General features: G+C 37.6%; 1 protein-coding gene across 12 annotated transcripts in view; it reads left to right on the forward strand.

Annotated features, from left to right (window-relative positions):
- Positions 1–18,877, forward strand: part of ACTN2 (actinin alpha 2) — a 62,118-nt gene that overhangs the window by 38,239 nt on the left and 5,002 nt on the right. For 8 of the 12 annotated variants that reach the window (XM_072331288.1, XM_072331286.1, XM_072331289.1 and 5 more), the window contains exons 10-18: positions 1,077–1,307; positions 2,370–2,517; positions 4,137–4,287; positions 9,423–9,531; positions 9,849–9,989; positions 10,368–10,550; positions 11,984–12,118; positions 12,561–12,740; positions 13,997–14,143. In XM_072331288.1, the coding sequence (XP_072187389.1) occupies positions 1,077–1,307; positions 2,370–2,517; positions 4,137–4,287; positions 9,423–9,531; positions 9,849–9,989; positions 10,368–10,550; positions 11,984–12,118; positions 12,561–12,740; positions 13,997–14,143 (1,425 nt within the window). The remainder of the gene's footprint in view (positions 1–1,076; positions 1,308–2,369; positions 2,518–4,136; positions 4,288–9,422; positions 9,532–9,848; positions 9,990–10,367; positions 10,551–11,983; positions 12,119–12,560; positions 12,741–13,996; positions 14,144–18,877) is intronic. The other 4 variants (XM_072331295.1, XM_072331297.1, XM_072331296.1 and 1 more) reach the window with 1 other exon arrangement.

The raw sequence follows: 18,877 nt of genomic DNA on the forward strand, positions 1-18,877 counted from the left end.
GCCTTTTCTGTAACATGGTGATAACTGTGTTTATGAAATACTGAAAGCTGAAAGATTCACACACTGTGTGCAAGACAGAAAATGAAAATATCATGAAGGTAAATATCACTTGTAGGGTACAAAGTTCAGTATCCCAAAAATGTCAAATATCAGGTCAGTCCTTTGCCACGGATTTCCTGTGTGACCTCCAGCAAGTCATTCAGTCTTGTTTATTTTTTGTGCCAGAAAGGGTATTTTGGGGACTGTCATCAGGCTGCCTTAGGGCTAAGCTTGCTGTCTCTGTAACCTCCAGTGATAGCTCTTCCATCACCACACATGGAACATACAGGATTCTTTTACTCTAAGCAAGCCTATTGGCTTTATGTACTGCAAGCTGCATCTGGGCTCAGTGTGTTCATAAAACACCTGTGAACACAGGCAGCCAGTGAATGATGAACACTGCTTGTGTTATTTTTGATCATTACCAGAAGATTGCTTTTTTTTCCCAAAACACAGGTAATATAATTTGTCTTCACAAAGTATGTACTGCAGACTTTGAGTCAGCTTCTTGTCTTTTCATGGTATATAGAAAATGTACTGTGTCAGGACTGCAGATATATAATACACAAGTGAGAGCTCCTTTGTGTTTATAATGCACATAGATGCAAAGAGTAGTGCTGGATTGGTACTGAGGACTTCTACATAAAAATATATACATGTCTTGAGTTACTTGACTGATGTCCATTCTGATTTATGAACTATGACCACTTGAGATATCAATACCAATATCTTTGAAACTGGTCAGTGATGCTGGGTAACCTTGTGTTTTCATTACCTGAAGTCACCTTACATGCATGTCCATGTTCATACCCTGAAAGTCAAGATATTTCCAGAGGTATTGAGAATATTTGAGAACGTTAAGGTAATCGTTCTGTTGAGAAAATGTTGTTCTTACTTGGCATTAGGGCACTGACTCCAACTGAAGTTAACAACAGTAGGATGGAGCAAACATGATTGAAATTTATGCGTTCAATATTATCTTCTTTTTGGTTGCTCTTCTATTGCCTTAATTTCAATTGTTTGTGTTGATTTGAAAGCTTTTAGAATGGATTCGCAGGACAATTCCTTGGCTGGAAAACAGGACCCCGGAAAAGACAATGCAGGCCATGCAGAAGAAATTAGAAGATTTCCGGGACTACCGCCGCAAACACAAACCTCCCAAAGTTCAAGAGAAATGTCAGCTGGAGATCAATTTCAACACCCTGCAGACAAAACTGAGAATCAGCAATCGACCAGCTTTCATGCCATCAGAGGGAAAAATGGTTTCAGTAAGTAAAGGAGACATCGATATTCCATTCTCCTTTCTACCAACCTTCTCACAAAAATTTCAATATGAAGGACTGAATTACCATTCTGAGCCATTCTCAGAAACTTTGGTTTGCTGCACTTTGTCAATATCAAACCACTCTCTGAAACATTCCCTTTCATTCTAAAATCTTTCCTTCCCTTATGTATGCTCCTCGCTCTTTGAAAACTTTCCTCAGTAGCAAACTGTCTTGAGACAGAGCTTTCTTTGGGCATGTTGGTTTACTTAACTACTTTTTTTAAAATTTTTTTTCTTTTTTCTTTTTTTATTTTTTGTCCTAAGCAAAACTTGCTGGTTTCACATTTTGCTCAGCAGACAGAGAAACAACTATGGCTCCAAAAAATGCTTCTGTTTTTTCTGAAGATATTAATAACTGTGGGTCAGAACATTATTGGGGAATACATCAGACCTGTATCTGTACTCTGTTTTTGCACTGTACTTTTGTTGCTTAGATTTTACAAATAGATGGTTGCATTACTTGCAAAGGGTGGCTGCCATGCCACTCAGAAGATAAGGGGTCTCTCACATCAGTTTCCTTCTCATGCCTTTGCGCTTCTAAGGAAAGTCACAGAACTCTGTATACCACAGGAAATGAAATGAATTGGTATTCCAGATAAAATAAGGATCAAGTCTTCTTGATACTAATTGTTTATTGTGTCACATTAATTCTGATAATGGACAACTACATCGCAAAAGAACATGTACTTGGAACGTGAGAGGTAAAACTAATGTGTCATGAAGACACTGAACAAACAGTTTTGCTTGAAAACCATTTGTGTAGAGGATTCTTTCATGATCCCGAACTCCCTTGGTTGGGATGCTTTGTCAGGTGCAGTTGTTTGGACTATCTGATTTCCAGAGCTGCCTGACAACCGACATTTTCTATGATTCTGGTGTTTGGCAAAATCTGGACATTTTGACTTGTTTTTGGAAGAAAAACTGTGAGTGAGTCAGAAATCTGCCAATTTGGATAAAAAAAGAGATTATAGTTTCATTCACTCTTTCTCACGTATTCTCTGAAAAGGATATTGCTGGCGCTTGGCAGAGACTTGAACAAGCTGAGAAAGGCTATGAAGAGTGGCTGCTGAATGAAATACGAAGACTGGAAAGACTTGAACACTTGGCTGAGAAATTTAGACAGAAGGCTTCCACTCATGAGCAGTGGGCATATGGTAAGCAGAGATGGCTTCTAACATTTTTCACATTTTAACCTTCAAGGTTGAACTGCCAATGATGGATGTTTGCCAACCAGGAGCACTCTAGAAATTAGCTAGGGCAGCTTTAGAAAAGTAAAATGCTTACAGATAAAATTGGAGGTTCTGTTGCCTACAGTCATAGGCATGTTGCTAATGAAATATAACTGTGAAAATCATACTCTTTTCTAATAAGGGAGTGAATCAAACCTAATAAGGCTACCCAATAAAGGAATAAAGGCTCTTACTGGTAATGCATTCCTATGCATTTGTACACCAGTGATCCAGCCAGGAGTGCAGTGAGTACAGAGATTCAGTTCTCCATTTTAAACTCAAAAATAAACTGGGATCTATGGCTGGTTGAGTGTGGAATTATTAACAGAGCTCTTCTGGTTAGTAATCATTTGGCCATCTTGATTTTTAATAGTTCACGTAAACTGCATAATGATGGACTCCATTTTGCTTTGCTCCATACCCTGGATTATACCTCATGTGTGGCTCCATTTTTTAAGGATGACCTAACCTTAAGTGTAGTTGTAATGGCTACAGGACCATCTATTTTACAACACCAACATAAAATTTTGTTGATGCCATTAAGCACAGTGACACGATATCATCCTTGTTTTGTTTGGTTGGTTTTTTTTTGGCCCTGACAACCACTTTCCTGTTTCTGCCACACTCTGGGCTTTTTCCAGCCACAGTCTTTTCACACTGTAAAAGTAAAACTGAGGCTATCCAATAACATGGTTGCTAGAAGCATGCATAGCAGTAAAAAGTTACCAAACATACACTAGGAAAGAAACTGCAGCGTTTTTCAGCCTTGAGAGCCTATTTTCTGAGGATATTCTACTCATGGTGTCATGGTTTGGCTATTTTACAGGGAAAAATTCACATAGGCTTGTACATAGCAAGTGAAACAATAGTCCCTTCTGGCTCTAGAATCTGCAGAGCTATGTAATGTCATATGGCAAGCTGCAGCTTTACAGGCTGTCTGTATAAGTTTTTCTCCAACACAGGTGTTACTGAGAAGTAATATTTCAGTTTCTGATTTCATTTTTGCTTCTCTTGCAGCTATGTTGGCATTTTCCACTTAAAATTCAGTGATTGATACAAAATGCAGCTGTGTATCTCTAATTTTGGCAGGGAAGTGCTGAAATTAATAATGAATTGAAAGAAGAACATGAAAAAGACTAACAGTTCCTTAGTAGGAGTGAAGCTGAGCCTAGTAGTGTGGTTTCTGATATGGTAAATCAGTTATACGCTCTAAAAGATTTGTCAGAATAGTCCAGCTATTTATATAGTTTGCTAATATACCACTTTATGCCAGTTTTTTAAGTAATGCAATACTAGCTATTTTAGACACATAAAATCATCCTGTGCAAGAATCAAGGAATTACTGGGAGACCTTAAAAAATATTTTACTCTCCTAATTAATACTATTATGTTGACAAATTGCCATTCATTTCAGTGGGGCAGGGACTTCATCTCATACATGTGCTTTTGACCATGCCTCGGCTAAGAAAAGTTGACTGAATTTTACCACTGTTCTCACTCATAAATTAGTAAAAACAGACTAATAATGTAATTTCCTCTTTCAGGCAAAGAGCAGATCTTACTTCAGAAGGATTATGAATCTGCGTCTCTGACAGAAGTCCGTGCCATGTTGAGGAAACATGAGGCTTTTGAGAGCGATTTGGCTGCTCACCAGGACAGGGTGGAACAGATCGCTGCCATTGCCCAGGAGCTGAAGTATGTTCCATTTAAAGGCTTGCAGCTGCTGACATTTAACTTTGCGATAAACTCTTTCCAATGAATTTGATAGTGTCATAGGTACCAACGTAAGAATTCCAGAGATAGCTTCATAAGTATATTATCTGAGCTGGTCACTGAGACCTTTCCCTCATCTCCCCTCTACTCCCAACCAAATATAGACATTCAACTGACCAAAAATATTTGAAAACAAGCATTTTCAAATTCAATTTGAAAATAATCTTTTCTTCTACTAATGAGTCCATTGTGTGTTCATGGAAATGCTGGAGTTATCTGTATCTTACTTCATATGGTCTGCTGAGAGGTACTGGTTATAAACTATTAACTTATAAAATAATATAGCAGTTAACTTATAAAAAAATAGCAGTTAGACAAATTGCAGATCAAACATCTTCAATTTAAAATCTATTGTATTTTCCCACGAGTATATAGGTCCTTTAAAAAGACTTAATATCCTTAAATTATTCTTTCTATATCGGTATTGGATCATGCAATGACATCTCTGAAGATTTAATCATCTCTAGTGTACTCCAAGTAAAGCAGACACACAACCTCTCCTCCTCACTCAGCATACTATGTCCAGAGTACTAAGCTGAGAGAACAAGTCTTCAACTTATTTAGCTCACATCAGCTAAATGGTTCAGAGGTGTGAAAAGCCAAGGCCCATGCCTGAAAGACACTTCTGTGGTAACAGACGCCCTGAGGGTTTGTGCAGTTACTGTGGCTAGGCTCTGTCTTTATGGGTAAGTCTGCTTTTGTGTGTGGGAAAGCTGTTAATTCACATGGATGAAGCACAGTTTTGTCAGCAAAGCTCTGCCCACACTGTCAGGACCGTAGTGTTAGATAATGATGTCTCCATTCTGTTAAAGTCATTTTCATGTGTGCACCAAGCTGAGGACATTTGATTTTATAATTTTATGCAGTTAATTAATTGCAGTGGTCTTGTACTGTAAATCAGTAGCATTACTCCTGATATTAACATCTGGCACATAATTAAATTCATTGCTCACCCACAGCACAAATCTGCAAAGCCAACAGGAACATGTGTGTTAGTGGTTGAAAGAGGAGCATCAAATTCCCAGACTCCTCCTCGTGGCTTCAAGCCTCCAAGTTTCAGTTTCTTGACTTCTTGAACAGACGAAACAGTACTCAGAAAGAAAAATAAAATAAAATAATTGTTTTTACTTTATAAAGGTCCTTAAATTATAAACAGCCCCACATTCATTAACCATTAGAAAACCAAAGAGCTATCTAAAAATGCTGTTCATACCTGGTAGCTGCAGTGCTTACAGTAACTGTATAATTAAAATGAATTTAGAGGAAAAAATGCTATTTTTAAGAATTGGTTATATGAGGAAAAGTACGGTGGGTAGAGTAAATACTGTTAGTATGTATCACAGAATCGTAGGGGTTGGAAGGGACCTCCAGAGATCATCAAGTCCAACCCCCCTGCCAAAGCAGGCTCCCTACACCAGGTCGCACAGGTAGGCGTCCAGGCGGGTGTTGAATATCTCCAGAGGAGGAGACTCCACAACCGCCCTGGGCAGCCTGTTCCAGTGCTCTGTACCCTCACCATAAAGAAGTTCTTGCGCGCATTCATGTGGAACTTCATATGATCTATGTACTTTAATATGAAAGGAAGCTCAAAAAATACAGATGCAGGTTTCACTGGTTATGCCAGCTTACAAAACACCTTCTGACAGGTCCTGATCGTTGCTTTAAAGTTATTTGTTCCTTTTATGCTACAGAATGTTTCTGAAACGCCTACATTGTTACTTAAGCATTAGTTTTGCAATGTAGTATATGTAGCACAGCATCTGCTTACCAGTATTTTGAACCCTGTGTCCTTTACCTTTGCTGAGGCCAGTGAACACTGTATCCTGTCTATTTTAGGGTTGTCTCTTCTCAGTTGTTTCAGTAATTTGCTGCATGAAGTTAAACAAGATATCTGTGGCCTTGGCGCCAAAGGTGCTGAAAATCTACTGCTTTTAAGATGCTCTACTTTGACGTCTTCCCTAATCTATATGTACAGCTATCAGTCCAGTATTTTCACTGTTCAGTGCTGGTTTCTCCCTGAGACTTTGTAGCTCAGTAAAACTTACTGCCTGTGGAGAGTACTGAATGAAAGGTTATAAACGTCATTTTATTACTGGCTGCAAGCAAATGGGCTGCTTCAGTTGAAATGTTGATTTTAATTATTTTTCTGCAGCAGAATTCTTCAGAGAGCTATTGAAATTATGGAGGAAAACTATTTTCTTTTTCCTGTCACATTTTTTCACTGAAATGTTGAGCAATAATTGAGTGTTAAGGAATGTGTATTGGTGTCTTATCCAAAGACTAATGAAGGTAACTTATTGTTGGGTTTTTTTGGTCACTGGATCAGACCCTTGTAGGAATCATCATCATCTGAGTCTAAATTACAAGTCAGTACACCTCTGTGTTTCTCTTTAGTCATCTCTTGTCTGCCTAATGTTACCATTTAAAACCGAACAATTGCTATGTGACCTTGAACCACAGCAGTTACAGCATTTTCTTATCTGCTTTGGTATTTTTTGCTGCAGCAGTTAAGTCAACTATGAGATAAAGTTGCTAAAAGTTTGTTGATTGGTGTGTGCATGTGAAGCAGGTGATTCCAGCCAGGATGCTGCCATAGGACTATTATGTGTCCTTGTCTGTATAGAATTGGAAATCCTTGCTAGTGAAGTATGGAAAGACTTGGTTGGCACTGCATACAAGGCTGGAAAAAAAGGGATTTTAAAAATGGGACTTGCCATTTGTGACATTGCAAATGTTAAGCAGAACTAGAGCGAGTCATAATATGAAATCCTGAATTCACCTATGGTCTTGTGTGCCCATTTCAATGTTTTCAATAATCAAGATAATTTTTAGAATATCCATCACTTCTAGTATAGCAGCTTATTTTCAGCCAAGAAGACAACTATCTGTAGTTGTTTAGAAGAGTCCTTTTGCTTCTGGAAACCTGGGCTCAAATTGTGCTTACGCACATATTATAATATGAGCCCGGTTGTGAAGCAGTGCTAAAGCATGGTGCTCAGCAGGTTATTTTTGTGACACTATCATGATTCATAAAGTGAGCTCATACTTAAATGCTCCTCTGGATCCGGACAAAACCTGACTAAATTTTTAATTCTTTAAAGGTAAGACAATTGTATGTCAGAAAAATCTTAAAGCTATTTTTATTTATAAATTCCAAAGGCTGTAGATTTCAAATGACTAAACAGGCTGTTCTCTTTGATGTTCTGTAACACATGTTCAGGGGTGCTTTGTTTATGCTTGATAAGAAAAGAAAAACGGTAACAAATAAGAAAGCCAGTGTCTTCACAGCTTCAGTGCACAAATCTCCACATTCCATTCACTTCATGAGCTCACAGCTCATACAGGATCATCACCTAAGAGCCACAGTGAGCTAAAATGCGAAAAATAACTTCCATCTGAAACATTCCAGCAATAAAATATGTCATAGCCTGTTGTATCTAAGCTCCTGCCTTACAATTTCTTAACAAATACACGGTTTTTATTACATTCCTGGAAGGCTAAGAGAAAGGCTTGCTCCAGAGGAGGAAACAAATTGTTAAGGATTCCTTGTGTAGTGTGTGGGCAGCTCTCTCCTTAAACATAATGGGATTTTGTACAGTTTTGAGTTTTTTTGTTTTTAAATTGTTGTGGTATTCTATTTTCACTTGTTTTATCATTTTTTTGCTTTCAAAAATCCATTGATTTCAGCACATCTGAAGAAACAGAATGACCCAGATACTTCTTAGCTTTATCCCTAACCATATTCTTCTTACCAAACTTAGAGGAAAAAAGATAAGTGCTGCCCCAGCCTACAGTGTACCTTCACAGAGGAAAACTGTCTCTGCTCCCATTTGGTCCTCTGTGATTCTCTAAGTTACTGGAGGAAGTGATCTGTACGTTCCTCTTGCTATTTGCCTAGAGAAGGATGTTGAAAAGGATAGAACAAATTATATCTGCATTTAACATCTTGTTCAAGCCTTAGAGTAAATCTTAGCTTCATACTGCCATATTGTCACATAATCACAATCTCTGCAATGCTTAGTACTGTGCAAAATGTCCTCAAGGAGCAGCCAAGAGCTAAATTCAGTGGATGATGATACACTGGTAAAAATGAGCTTCTGAAGTGCCTTACACATATTTTATTATAGTCATGATGGCTGCAGCAGAACCATGGGGATTATCTGTCACTGAGATCCAAAATTCAGTCTGAAATTGTAGAATCTCAGGACAAGGCTTAAAAGGTTAGTCCAGGCAGCGTAGTAAGTTGTTTTCTGTCAGGATAATAAAAGCATATTAAGTAGTTGAAAAAGCAGTGCTAACTGCTACATTCCTTTTGGGTGGACTAATCTGTACTGGCAGCAAACCTGATTCTGGAGATTCTTGTACCTAACCAGCTCTAGTGTGTGAGGAGTTCCTGGAGAGAATGATGAAAATTGTTCCCTGTGTCGCAGATTTGGGCAGCCCCTGTTAGAGGTGGATTATGTCTTGAACACAAGCTGAGATCTGTTTCTCAGTTAAATACATAGTTTTTTTTTTCCACATGGAGGAATTCAGTTCCACGCCTGTGCTTCATACCCACTTCCATGTCAGACTGCCACTCTGCTGCCATCTGTCACACAGCAACAACACATAATGGAATACTGGTGGGAAGGTTCAGCCTCTACTGCCATGCCACCAACATCTGCCTCTGACACTGTGTGCCAACAGAATAAAATAGGAGGCATTGCTTTTGGAGCAGCCCTTATAATTACACAATGTACTAGTCTGGAAAGGATCATTGGATTATTTGAAATAAAGCTAATGTATTTCAGGCCACTTAGTTTAATACTACCAATCTCCAGGAACTTGATAAACCCTCAGACCGAAGGAGGGGGTGATCCTGTTTCTGTGCTGTGTTTCTTGAAATGTGTCATGTTTAAATCATATATGTCTACACGCAACGCTTGCTTACCTGGAGGAGAAATATTGCAAAAAAAATAGAGGGGAAGAATGACTGAAGGTCGGTGGAATAACATGCACAATGCAACCATTCCTGCCTCTCAGAAAGCTGCTCAGACTTTTGTCTTCACTTTTTCTAGTGAGCTGGACTATCATGATGCTGCAAGTGTCAATGATCGATGCCAAAAGATATGTGACCAATGGGACAGCTTGGGAACACTTACTCAGAAAAGAAGAGAGGCACTGGAGGTAAACTATATAGCAATGATCAGCTCAGCTGAGAGGATGAATTTATACTTGAAAGAAATGACTAAAGCAAGATTAGCAGATTTGAATTGATTTGCAGATAGATTACAATCAAAAACAAGTCATTTCATCTGTTACCCTTGAAAGGCATACATCCCTTTTAATGCCTGATACTATTGCCATAAAGCAAGTGGTGAAATTACCCAATTACGTAATCATTTGCTTTTGAAAAGATGAAGCATTAATTTGTTCATAGGAATGTTTGTAGAATTAGGTCTTGCCCTTAATAAAAAGGAATTTACCTTTTCCAAACTATACAGAGGACGGAGAAATTGCTTGAAACGATTGATCAGCTTCACCTGGAGTTTGCCAAAAGAGCTGCTCCTTTCAACAACTGGATGGAAGGTGCAATGGAAGACCTACAGGACATGTTTATTGTTCACAGCATAGAGGAAATTCAGGTAAATAGTTGTCTTTTTTTTTTGGCTTATGGTCATAAGAAAGACAAGAAAAGAAACCTTTTCTTTCTTGGAGAGTACAACATAGGTTTAACATATTCCATCCGGACATATATTGTGATAGGTGATGTCTATAATAAAGTTATTTTTTGGTCATGAAATATTCTAAAATCATAGAAGAACGAACCAGCAGTCTTGATAAAGTTGATGACAGGATTTTCATGAATATATCTACATGTATTAGCTCATGAACATGCAGATACATGTAGACAGGGTATCTGGGAGTCTGAGAGAAGGAACTGTGCTTATTTTTACAGCAGATCCAGAAGTTGGAAGGAAAATTAAAGTTTTCATGCTCTCCCTCTCTGTTTCTGATTTTAGAGTTTAATCTCTGCACACGATCAGTTTAAAGCTACTTTGCCAGAGGCAGATGGTGAAAGACAGGCCATACTGTCAATCCAGAATGAAGTTGAAAAAGTTATTCAGAGTTACAGCATGAGAATAAGTGCAAGCAATCCTTACAGCACTGTTACTGTGGAAGAGATTCGTTCTAAGTGGGAAAAGGTAATGTATGCTTAATGCATAGAAGAATGTTGTAACTGTTTTTTGGTTTAGAAATACTGAGACTATTCAGAGAACTTAACAATAAACCTGTCAATTTTTCTAGATCATTAGATGCCAAAATGAACCAATCTCTGTTTTAAAACTGGTGGAACCGGCACAAGTTAAATATTTCTCCTTAAATACATTTACTAACATGGACAGCAGAAAGAGGTTGCAGCATAAAATTAAGTTATCACTTATTACAACAGAAGCATATTAAATGCAATTAAACACATTTTGCATCCATAAAGTACAGTAAGAGATGAATAGATTGAATGAGAAGCTGATATTGAGATGAAAGAAGTAGTAGAAAGAAAGTTAGCTTTCATAATATAAAATATTATGAAATACTTCAGTGATTTCACATTATAACATAGATTTCTGGTTCTGTAGATTACTATTTTCTTCAATCATGTGTGAACAAGAACCCAGTTCTAGGGACCGTTTCTATTGGTGTCAACAACAAAAAAGGTTTCATCTGCATCTAAATGAACTCTTTTTCTGTGATCAGTAGTGTTAATGAAATTGTCTTTCTGTAATTTGTCCTCTACCTCACTCCAACTCCAGTGCCACTTGTATTATTGGTATTCTATATATTCTTTTACAATATTCTTGTAATATCCCTTACTACTCCACTCCTAAATTACTTTCTATAGTATGATCTCCCATTTGTTTGCTAGCCTCATTTCATATTTCTTGCTCACATCACTCAGTATTACTTATGACTTCTTTTGGCTTCTTGATGAGGCAAGGAAAACGTATGTTGGTGCTAGTACAGAGATGGTATCTGGCCAGTGGATAGGCCAGTGGGTGCCTGTCAGAAGAACAAAAAATGGCTGAATTCTTTTTCTCAGTATAAGCAGTAGTTCATGTGTCCCTTCTACTCTGTTTCTGCTTTTCACAAAAACTGTAAAAAATCTAGCAACTTTGGGACCATTAAGACTGAAATTGGCTATTACCTTAAAAAATTACTGGAGAGGGATTGAAGAGAAACTATTTCCTTAGGAGCCAAGACAGATCATTTGTTAGAGGTAAACGATTTTGTAGAATATATGAATTTACCAAATACCTAAACTTATGAATGGACAAAGACATGTACTTTGTGGGTTATAAATACCAAGCAATTTAGAATGTCCCATGAAAGCCTAGAAGAATAAGCAAAAAAAAGCATTTGTAGCATGTGAGATACCTTCAGGTATACATGAAGGGTACAGGGTGTCTCATTATCCTATCTTAACGGTTCTGATTGAATACAATGATAATTTTTCTGGCTTGTTCTGATATTAATCTTCAGGCCAATTAGAAAAATTAATAACTGTAGGCTTATTTGTTCTACTTGTTTTAGAAGTATTCAGTCATGAACTCTCACAGTTAATGCTTTCTCATTGTAACAGGTGAAGCAGCTGGTACCTCAGAGGGATCAATCCTTGCAGGAAGAACTAGCCCGCCAGCATGCCAATGAACGCCTGCGTCGCCAGTTTGCTGCTCAGGCCAATGTCATTGGGCCATGGATCCAGACCAAGATGGAAGTGAGTATCAGACACTCATGCAGAAGCTGATGAATAAAGTGTTTTATCGTTTGTTATCTTTGTTGTCTGTACAGGACATCAATAATCTTCGTGATAGTTTGCCAGCTGTTTCATCACGAAGAATTTAGTACCTGTTGATTCTTAGAACTGTAAGATTGTATAATTGATGGTTAGTAGGACATGTAGCTTTGAAAAAAGTATGACTAAACAGCTATTTTGCTTCTGCTCTTTACAGAAAATTATTGGGATCAGCAGCAACTCAATATTGATTCCAGAACTAAATGAGTCACATTTTTTTTTAATGAGTTTTTTACAGTAATCATCTCTGTTTGAAGATTTTATTACTTTTGCTTCTTAGTCTGAAAATATTATTTTTGTGAATGCAAGTCAGATTAGAAAATCTGAAGCTTAAATTTTGCCTGGTGGGGTTGTCTTTTTGCAGGAAATTGCCCGCAGCTCTATTGAAATGACAGGGCCTTTGGAGGACCAGATGAATCAGCTGAAACAATATGAGCAAAATATCATTAACTATAAGCACAACATTGATAAACTGGAAGGAGATCATCAGCTTATACAAGAAGCCTTGGTGTTTGACAACAAACACACCAACTATACTATGGAGGTAAGCATTTATTCCATTCTGTACTTGTTAGCTCATTTTTTGCCATCTTCTTCCCTGTAACTGCCTTCCCTGATCTGAAGACACTACTATGAAGGATGAGGTTTGGCAGACTTTCTGATAATATTGTAAAACATTTTTTTGTCACGTGCTTTTTTTGTCACACATGCTGATGAGAATGGCCTAGTGCAAGACTGAGATGCCCTTCCTGGGTCTGGTAAAGGTGGAACAGAATCATAGAATCATAGAATTACCCAGGTTGGAAAAGACCTTGAAGATCATCAAGTCCAACCGCAGCCTAACCAGTACCCCATCTCTAAAAACTCTCTGCTAAATCATATCCCTGAGTACCACATCCAAACGGCTCTTAAACACATCCAGGGATGGCGATTCAACCACCTCCCTGGGGAGCCTATTCCAGTACCTGACTACCCTTTCTGTAAAGAATTTCTTCCTAATATCCAACCTAAACTTGCCCTGGTGCAACTTGAGGCCATTTCCCCTCATCCTGTCACATAAAATTCACACAGAAATTAAGTGCATGTTAGTGGACTGTAATTGACTCGATTTCTTCTCTGGTTTGCTGCAAGGAAGTTGTTCAAATGAAAATACAGCTCATCATGACTTGACCTGTTTTCCTTCAGATAGACAGTAGTACAGCAGTGGATTTTTTTAATTTTTTTTTTGCTTATTTTCTTTGAGTGCTTTTTCTGTGACAAAGCCATGTTTCATCTTTACTAATTTGCTGTGAGAATTTGCAGATTACCAGTGAAGGTCCCAGTGCTGCTGATGTGTAGGAGGACAGTTGTTTTACACACTCATGGGAGACGCCTTCTCAGTTTTAAGGAACACTTTCCGTATTTGTAAAGTGACTTGTGAGATTAATTATTTACAGAATGTTGGAAAATGGCTGAAATTGGTAATGCAGGAAATAGCGTTGTTTGAATACAGCCTCTAACCAAACTGAGATGATTGAAAATAACAGCACACGAGTCTGAGTCTGGTCATCCAGAATAAACTCAGGGATCACTTACGTAAAAAAAAAGAAAAAAAAAAAAAAATTACCCATTTAGAAACTAGTTCCATATTCTCCTGAAGACTATTTTTATATTTAATGACCCTCAGTTATAGTGTATAGTTAGTGGTATGGATAAGGCATCACATACGTATTTAGAGCTGGTTTTTGCTGATTGTACTTCTCATAGCTTTAAAAAATATATATTTGACTCTTTAATGAATCAGTATTTTCTCTCTCATAGCATATCCGTGTTGGATGGGAGCTCCTACTTACTACCATTGCTCGAACTATCAATGAGGTTGAGACTCAGATCCTCACAAGAGATGCCAAGGGTATCACCCAGGAGCAAATGAATGACTTCAGAGCATCATTCAATCATTTTGACAGGGTACAGTACTCCTGCCTTTTCTCATCTAGCAATATTCATTGTTTCCAAAAGCAAGTTTCCTTCCATTCCATATAGAATCTTAAAAATCTGCTAATGCAGTAACAATAGGCTATTTTGAAAATGGTTATAAAGATCAATTAACAAAGTATTTACAACCTTATGAAATCTTAGCATTATACGCATACCTTACTCTCTCTAAATGTAATGCAAATTTCAGTTCTGCTAGTATTGTCAAGTACTTCTTCAAATAACAGACAGGACTGGATACTTTGTGTTCTGGAAAATAATGTGTCCCTTTATGTTAAGGCAGTGCAGCATTGCTTCCACTTCATTAAACTTAGCAGTAATCTTGATTACAATATTTTTGTTTACTTCTTTGAATCACAGGTTGTTGCTCTAGAAGTAGATTTGTGGGGAATGTAGCTAGGGCACTGATAGCTGCCTAGGAAAACCCTTTATTTTCCTGTCAGTGGGAAATAAGAGTCTGCGTGTTTCATTTATTTAATAAGTAATAAGTAAAAAAGTAGGAATCTAAACACTTTTATGAAGAAACTTAACTCACTCCTGTGATTTGTACAGTACTCGTGTATAGAGTGTTAAAAAAGAGATCTATTTATGCTAACAATAGCAAAAGAATGGATGTAATTTTCCCAGTTGGAGAACCATCTTTACATGAGTTAGATCTACTAGCTCTGCACTCACAGGAACACCACCTTCAAAACTTAGTTCGCATTTCAGATGCTGATAAAAGATTACCGTAATCCAGCACTGGGCTGCTCTCTTTATTTCAGTATAGATTTCTGTAGTTATCAGACTGTGCTTAACCACTAACTTGTGTTGTTATCATAAGTCAGCTCCTTCAAATTATTTCAGGGTGTAGAAAATGCCAGTTTATTTTCACTAATATCTTGTTTGTCCAACTCAATCAAAAACGGTTACTCATACCTGGACTTGATGTGTGTTGGACACTGACAGTCATCTTTTGCTAAGTATTTTTTAGAATATTCTTAACTGTTTAGGAGGAAAAGCAGAATTCTCAAAACTCTGCTCTTTGCTGAAACACACAAGTATAGAAAAGGTAAGCCACACGGGAATCTGGGATAGATTTTATGGAAAATCTTAATGTAATTCTAGTGCAGCATAATTCTTTTTTGTATTAGCTGCTAACTGAAGGTACCATTACAGAAGCAGAAGTAGCTTTCTTGCGTTGAAAAGAATTAGTATGTTAAATGATTTCCCCAGTGCACTGGAGCAGATGACTGAGAAACTGGAGCTAATAAAAGTAGAGTACCAGGTCTGTATAAATTACACATTAGTATTTAAGGTACCCTATTAAAGGAAACTTTGCATGAAGATTTGACAGCTTCCTAAAGATAAGGAGGCAAGGTGACTAAGCCCTAAAATATGTTATACTAGTTAGCCATTTTTAGCATCCCTTTATCTTTGGAGTTCATAGATACACTCTCTGCCATGCTGGCAGCAAGGCTAGTTCAGTCGCTGAGAAGTTGCTGTTGGCATCCCTTGGTACCTCAGAAGGTCCTGAAGGAAGATGCTAACTCCTACAGCAGCCAGCCCTATTAGGCATCTTAGTACTTTGCAGAAATATAGGAATGAATATGAGATACCGAAGTGTTCAATAGAGCAGTCTTAGGAAGGGCTGTATTGCCTCAGAGATGGTGCTTATGTCACATAGTGATAGGCTGGAGATGGACCATGACAATAATGTACAATGCAGAAGTACTTCTCAGCTCCTAGATTCCTGCCTACCCATGTCTGTGTTCTTCTCCTCTTTTAAGCAGAGACATAGCTTCATGCATGTTCTATGTGCCCTCTGCTCTTTCCTCTGTTACAAGAAGCCTGAACAGATGAGTCAGAAGTGCAAGGAGACAGATTATCCAGTATATTCTATGACCTCAGCAACCTCGGCCTGAACTGCAAGTTCAGATGCAAACCTTAACTGCCCTCATGTCAGGCATAATCCAAAGGCCTTAAAAATAGGCCCGGAAGGTTCACACTGAGAGAAGGATGACTTTGCATATGTTCCCTTTTGTATGCTCCTCCCTACAGAGATTGGAAATTAGTCCAGGAGGACTACTGTGCCATCATAGTAAAGCAACTACATTCTTAGAAACATAATGTAAGCTTAAGAAAGGAGAAAAATAAAACTGCTCAGCATTCAAGCCAGACTTTTGGTAAAGGAGAAACAACAGAAACACTAAAAAAAGAGCAGCTTATACTGATTAAATTGCACTGTAATTTAAAGGGCAGATGTGAAGGCTAGAAGGAGACACTGAGCAAAGGTGTCTGAGAAGAGCAGGCTTATTTTTCATTTTTGTATCCTCTTTGTTTCATTGCACACTTGAAAATTTATTGTCAGTGAATGAAGGAAACCTGAGATGCTTCAGGGATATTTCTGAGTATACAAAATAATACTTGTATAATAATACTGAACTTGGAAATTAGATAGAGAGGGCAGGAACTGATTTTTTTTCAGGCTCGATCACCTCAAAGAAATGAACATAAGCACTAACATGAAAGTACCGACAACAACAACAAAAGCAATTGTTGAGCAGTATATGTAATAATTCTGTTGCTCGTAGGAGCATTACTGTATACGTGATGTAGTTTAAAAAACACACTGAAAGAATTAGTCTGAAATTCATATTGATGGATAGCCAGAAAAGATTTTAAAAACTAATGCTGTTCTTGACCAGGAGGCCTTAAATACATAAGCAAAACAGAGTCATTTTATGCATGCTATTGCTCAGACTTGTATGGTGGCATTTCTACTGCTTAAGAAGCATCTTTCTGATTAACTCAATATGTGTTGAGGATGTCAGCAAAATACTAATGTGTAGAGCAGCTCCCTTCTCCATTTTGAAGAATCCATTTTAGTAGACATAAAGCTAACATGTCTTTAGAAGTACTCTATAAAAAAAACAACAACTTGTTTTAGTTATAAATCTGAGGGAGGAACCCCTTTCTTCTGCTCCCGGAAAGGAAGCATATAACATGTATATATGGTGTTGGCTCTTTTTAGTTTATAATAAATCGTGGGGCTTAATTCTGTAGTTGTTAGCTTTTTGGAAGTTAGCAAAGTTACTGTTCTAAGTGGCTTCTACATCTTGAATATTTACAGGAAGCTATTAGATATTTTGTAAGTTTTTGTTTGGGGCTATGTGCCCCTGACCCCCAAATTACACTGAGTAAGGGGACAACATGCATAGAAGAATAATAAAGGCAGAAAGAGCTTGTATTTCCAATAGGATATCTACCGGCACAGCTATGCTAGCACAAAAAATTCATTAATAGTCATCTTGTTAAAGTCAGATGGTACGTATACTCTCTCCCCTGAGGCAAAGGTGCAGCCTTCTAGGATCTTTTCCTTCAAATTGCAGGCTGATGCCCCAGAAGTTATTCTTGAGGATGTTGCTGCAAGGTAACTCCTTGCTGGAGGCTATGCCTAAGGGCACAGTGTAGTTGTAGGTGTAAATATAAATCTTTAACAGTGCTGGTATATTTCTTCTCTTAATGTGTTTGCATAGAGGAAGAAAAGAAAGTGGAACACAACATCTAAATCACAGCAGTTTAGAAGTGTTCATAGCTGTATAATGGTATGCAGACAAATTGGGACATTGAAATAGTTATGTTGTCAGTCACTGATTTTCAGGTCTTTTAATGTAGAATCCTTTTTCAGATTCAGGATATTTAGTACATTCTAAGAAAAACGTGATAAAACATCTGCAACTGCTTTGCATGCAGTATCCTACTGGCGGTTGATATATTTATTCTACTATCAATTTTTAGCAAACTACAGATTTGAATTCAGAGTTCTGCATGCAGGACAAGACCATCCTGCCACCCTTTATTCTACTAGGGGACTAATAATGAAACATGGTAAAATTTCAGTGCTTTAGTTTGTATTGGCAAGAAAAGATAAGCGAGTCAATTATTTAAATGCTTTACAACAATAATTTCAGTTCTTAACGTTGGTTTCTAAACAATGCAAAGAACCATTTTCCAGTGAGTAATTCATTGAAGGATTTTGATCTATGACTTAATTGCAAAATATCGTTGTATCCCATGCAACTCTGATATATGGCAAAGGTGAAGATGTTTTTTGTTGTTTTGTTGTTTTGGTTTTTTTTTTATACTGAAGATGATACAGATCATACAGATTAAAAAAATCAATACGAGAATGTGAAGGCCTGCTATAGCACATGGAACAACTACTTGAGCTGTCTTCTGGGGAATCCCAAAGCCAAATGCTGACTGGGAGCTCAAGATCAAGCAATACCACTGACTTTTCTTCTGGTTGCTTTAGTAGACATGCTACCCTCCCTTTCATGATCAGCTCTCCTCCTCTACTTGTTGTATGACTACAACTGACACTTAAGTTACATTTTCCTACAAGTTCCTGTAGAGGAGGAGAAGGGACAGAATTTGGGTCTTAGCTCCAGGTTTGAAATCACATTGATTGTAGTCACACAGAGATTTCTAGAAATAAGATAAAATGAGCTGACTTTGCTTCTATCTATCTTTCTCCCATAGCTTGCCCTCAGAATAGCTTTCAACAGTTTTGAGACAACCTACATTAACATTTTCAGTTAATGATAAAATAACTCATTTTGAATGCTTTGCAGCAGGGTTTATCCCATAAAATAAGAGATGTTAAAGGTTGTGGTTTTGGCTTTCAACTAAATGCTGCTCTGAATTTCTAGCTTTGCTTTCTCT

This window comes from Excalfactoria chinensis, chromosome 3 (genome assembly GCF_039878825.1).
Source record: "Excalfactoria chinensis isolate bCotChi1 chromosome 3, bCotChi1.hap2, whole genome shotgun sequence".
Lineage (NCBI taxonomy): Eukaryota > Metazoa > Chordata > Aves > Galliformes > Phasianidae > Excalfactoria > Excalfactoria chinensis.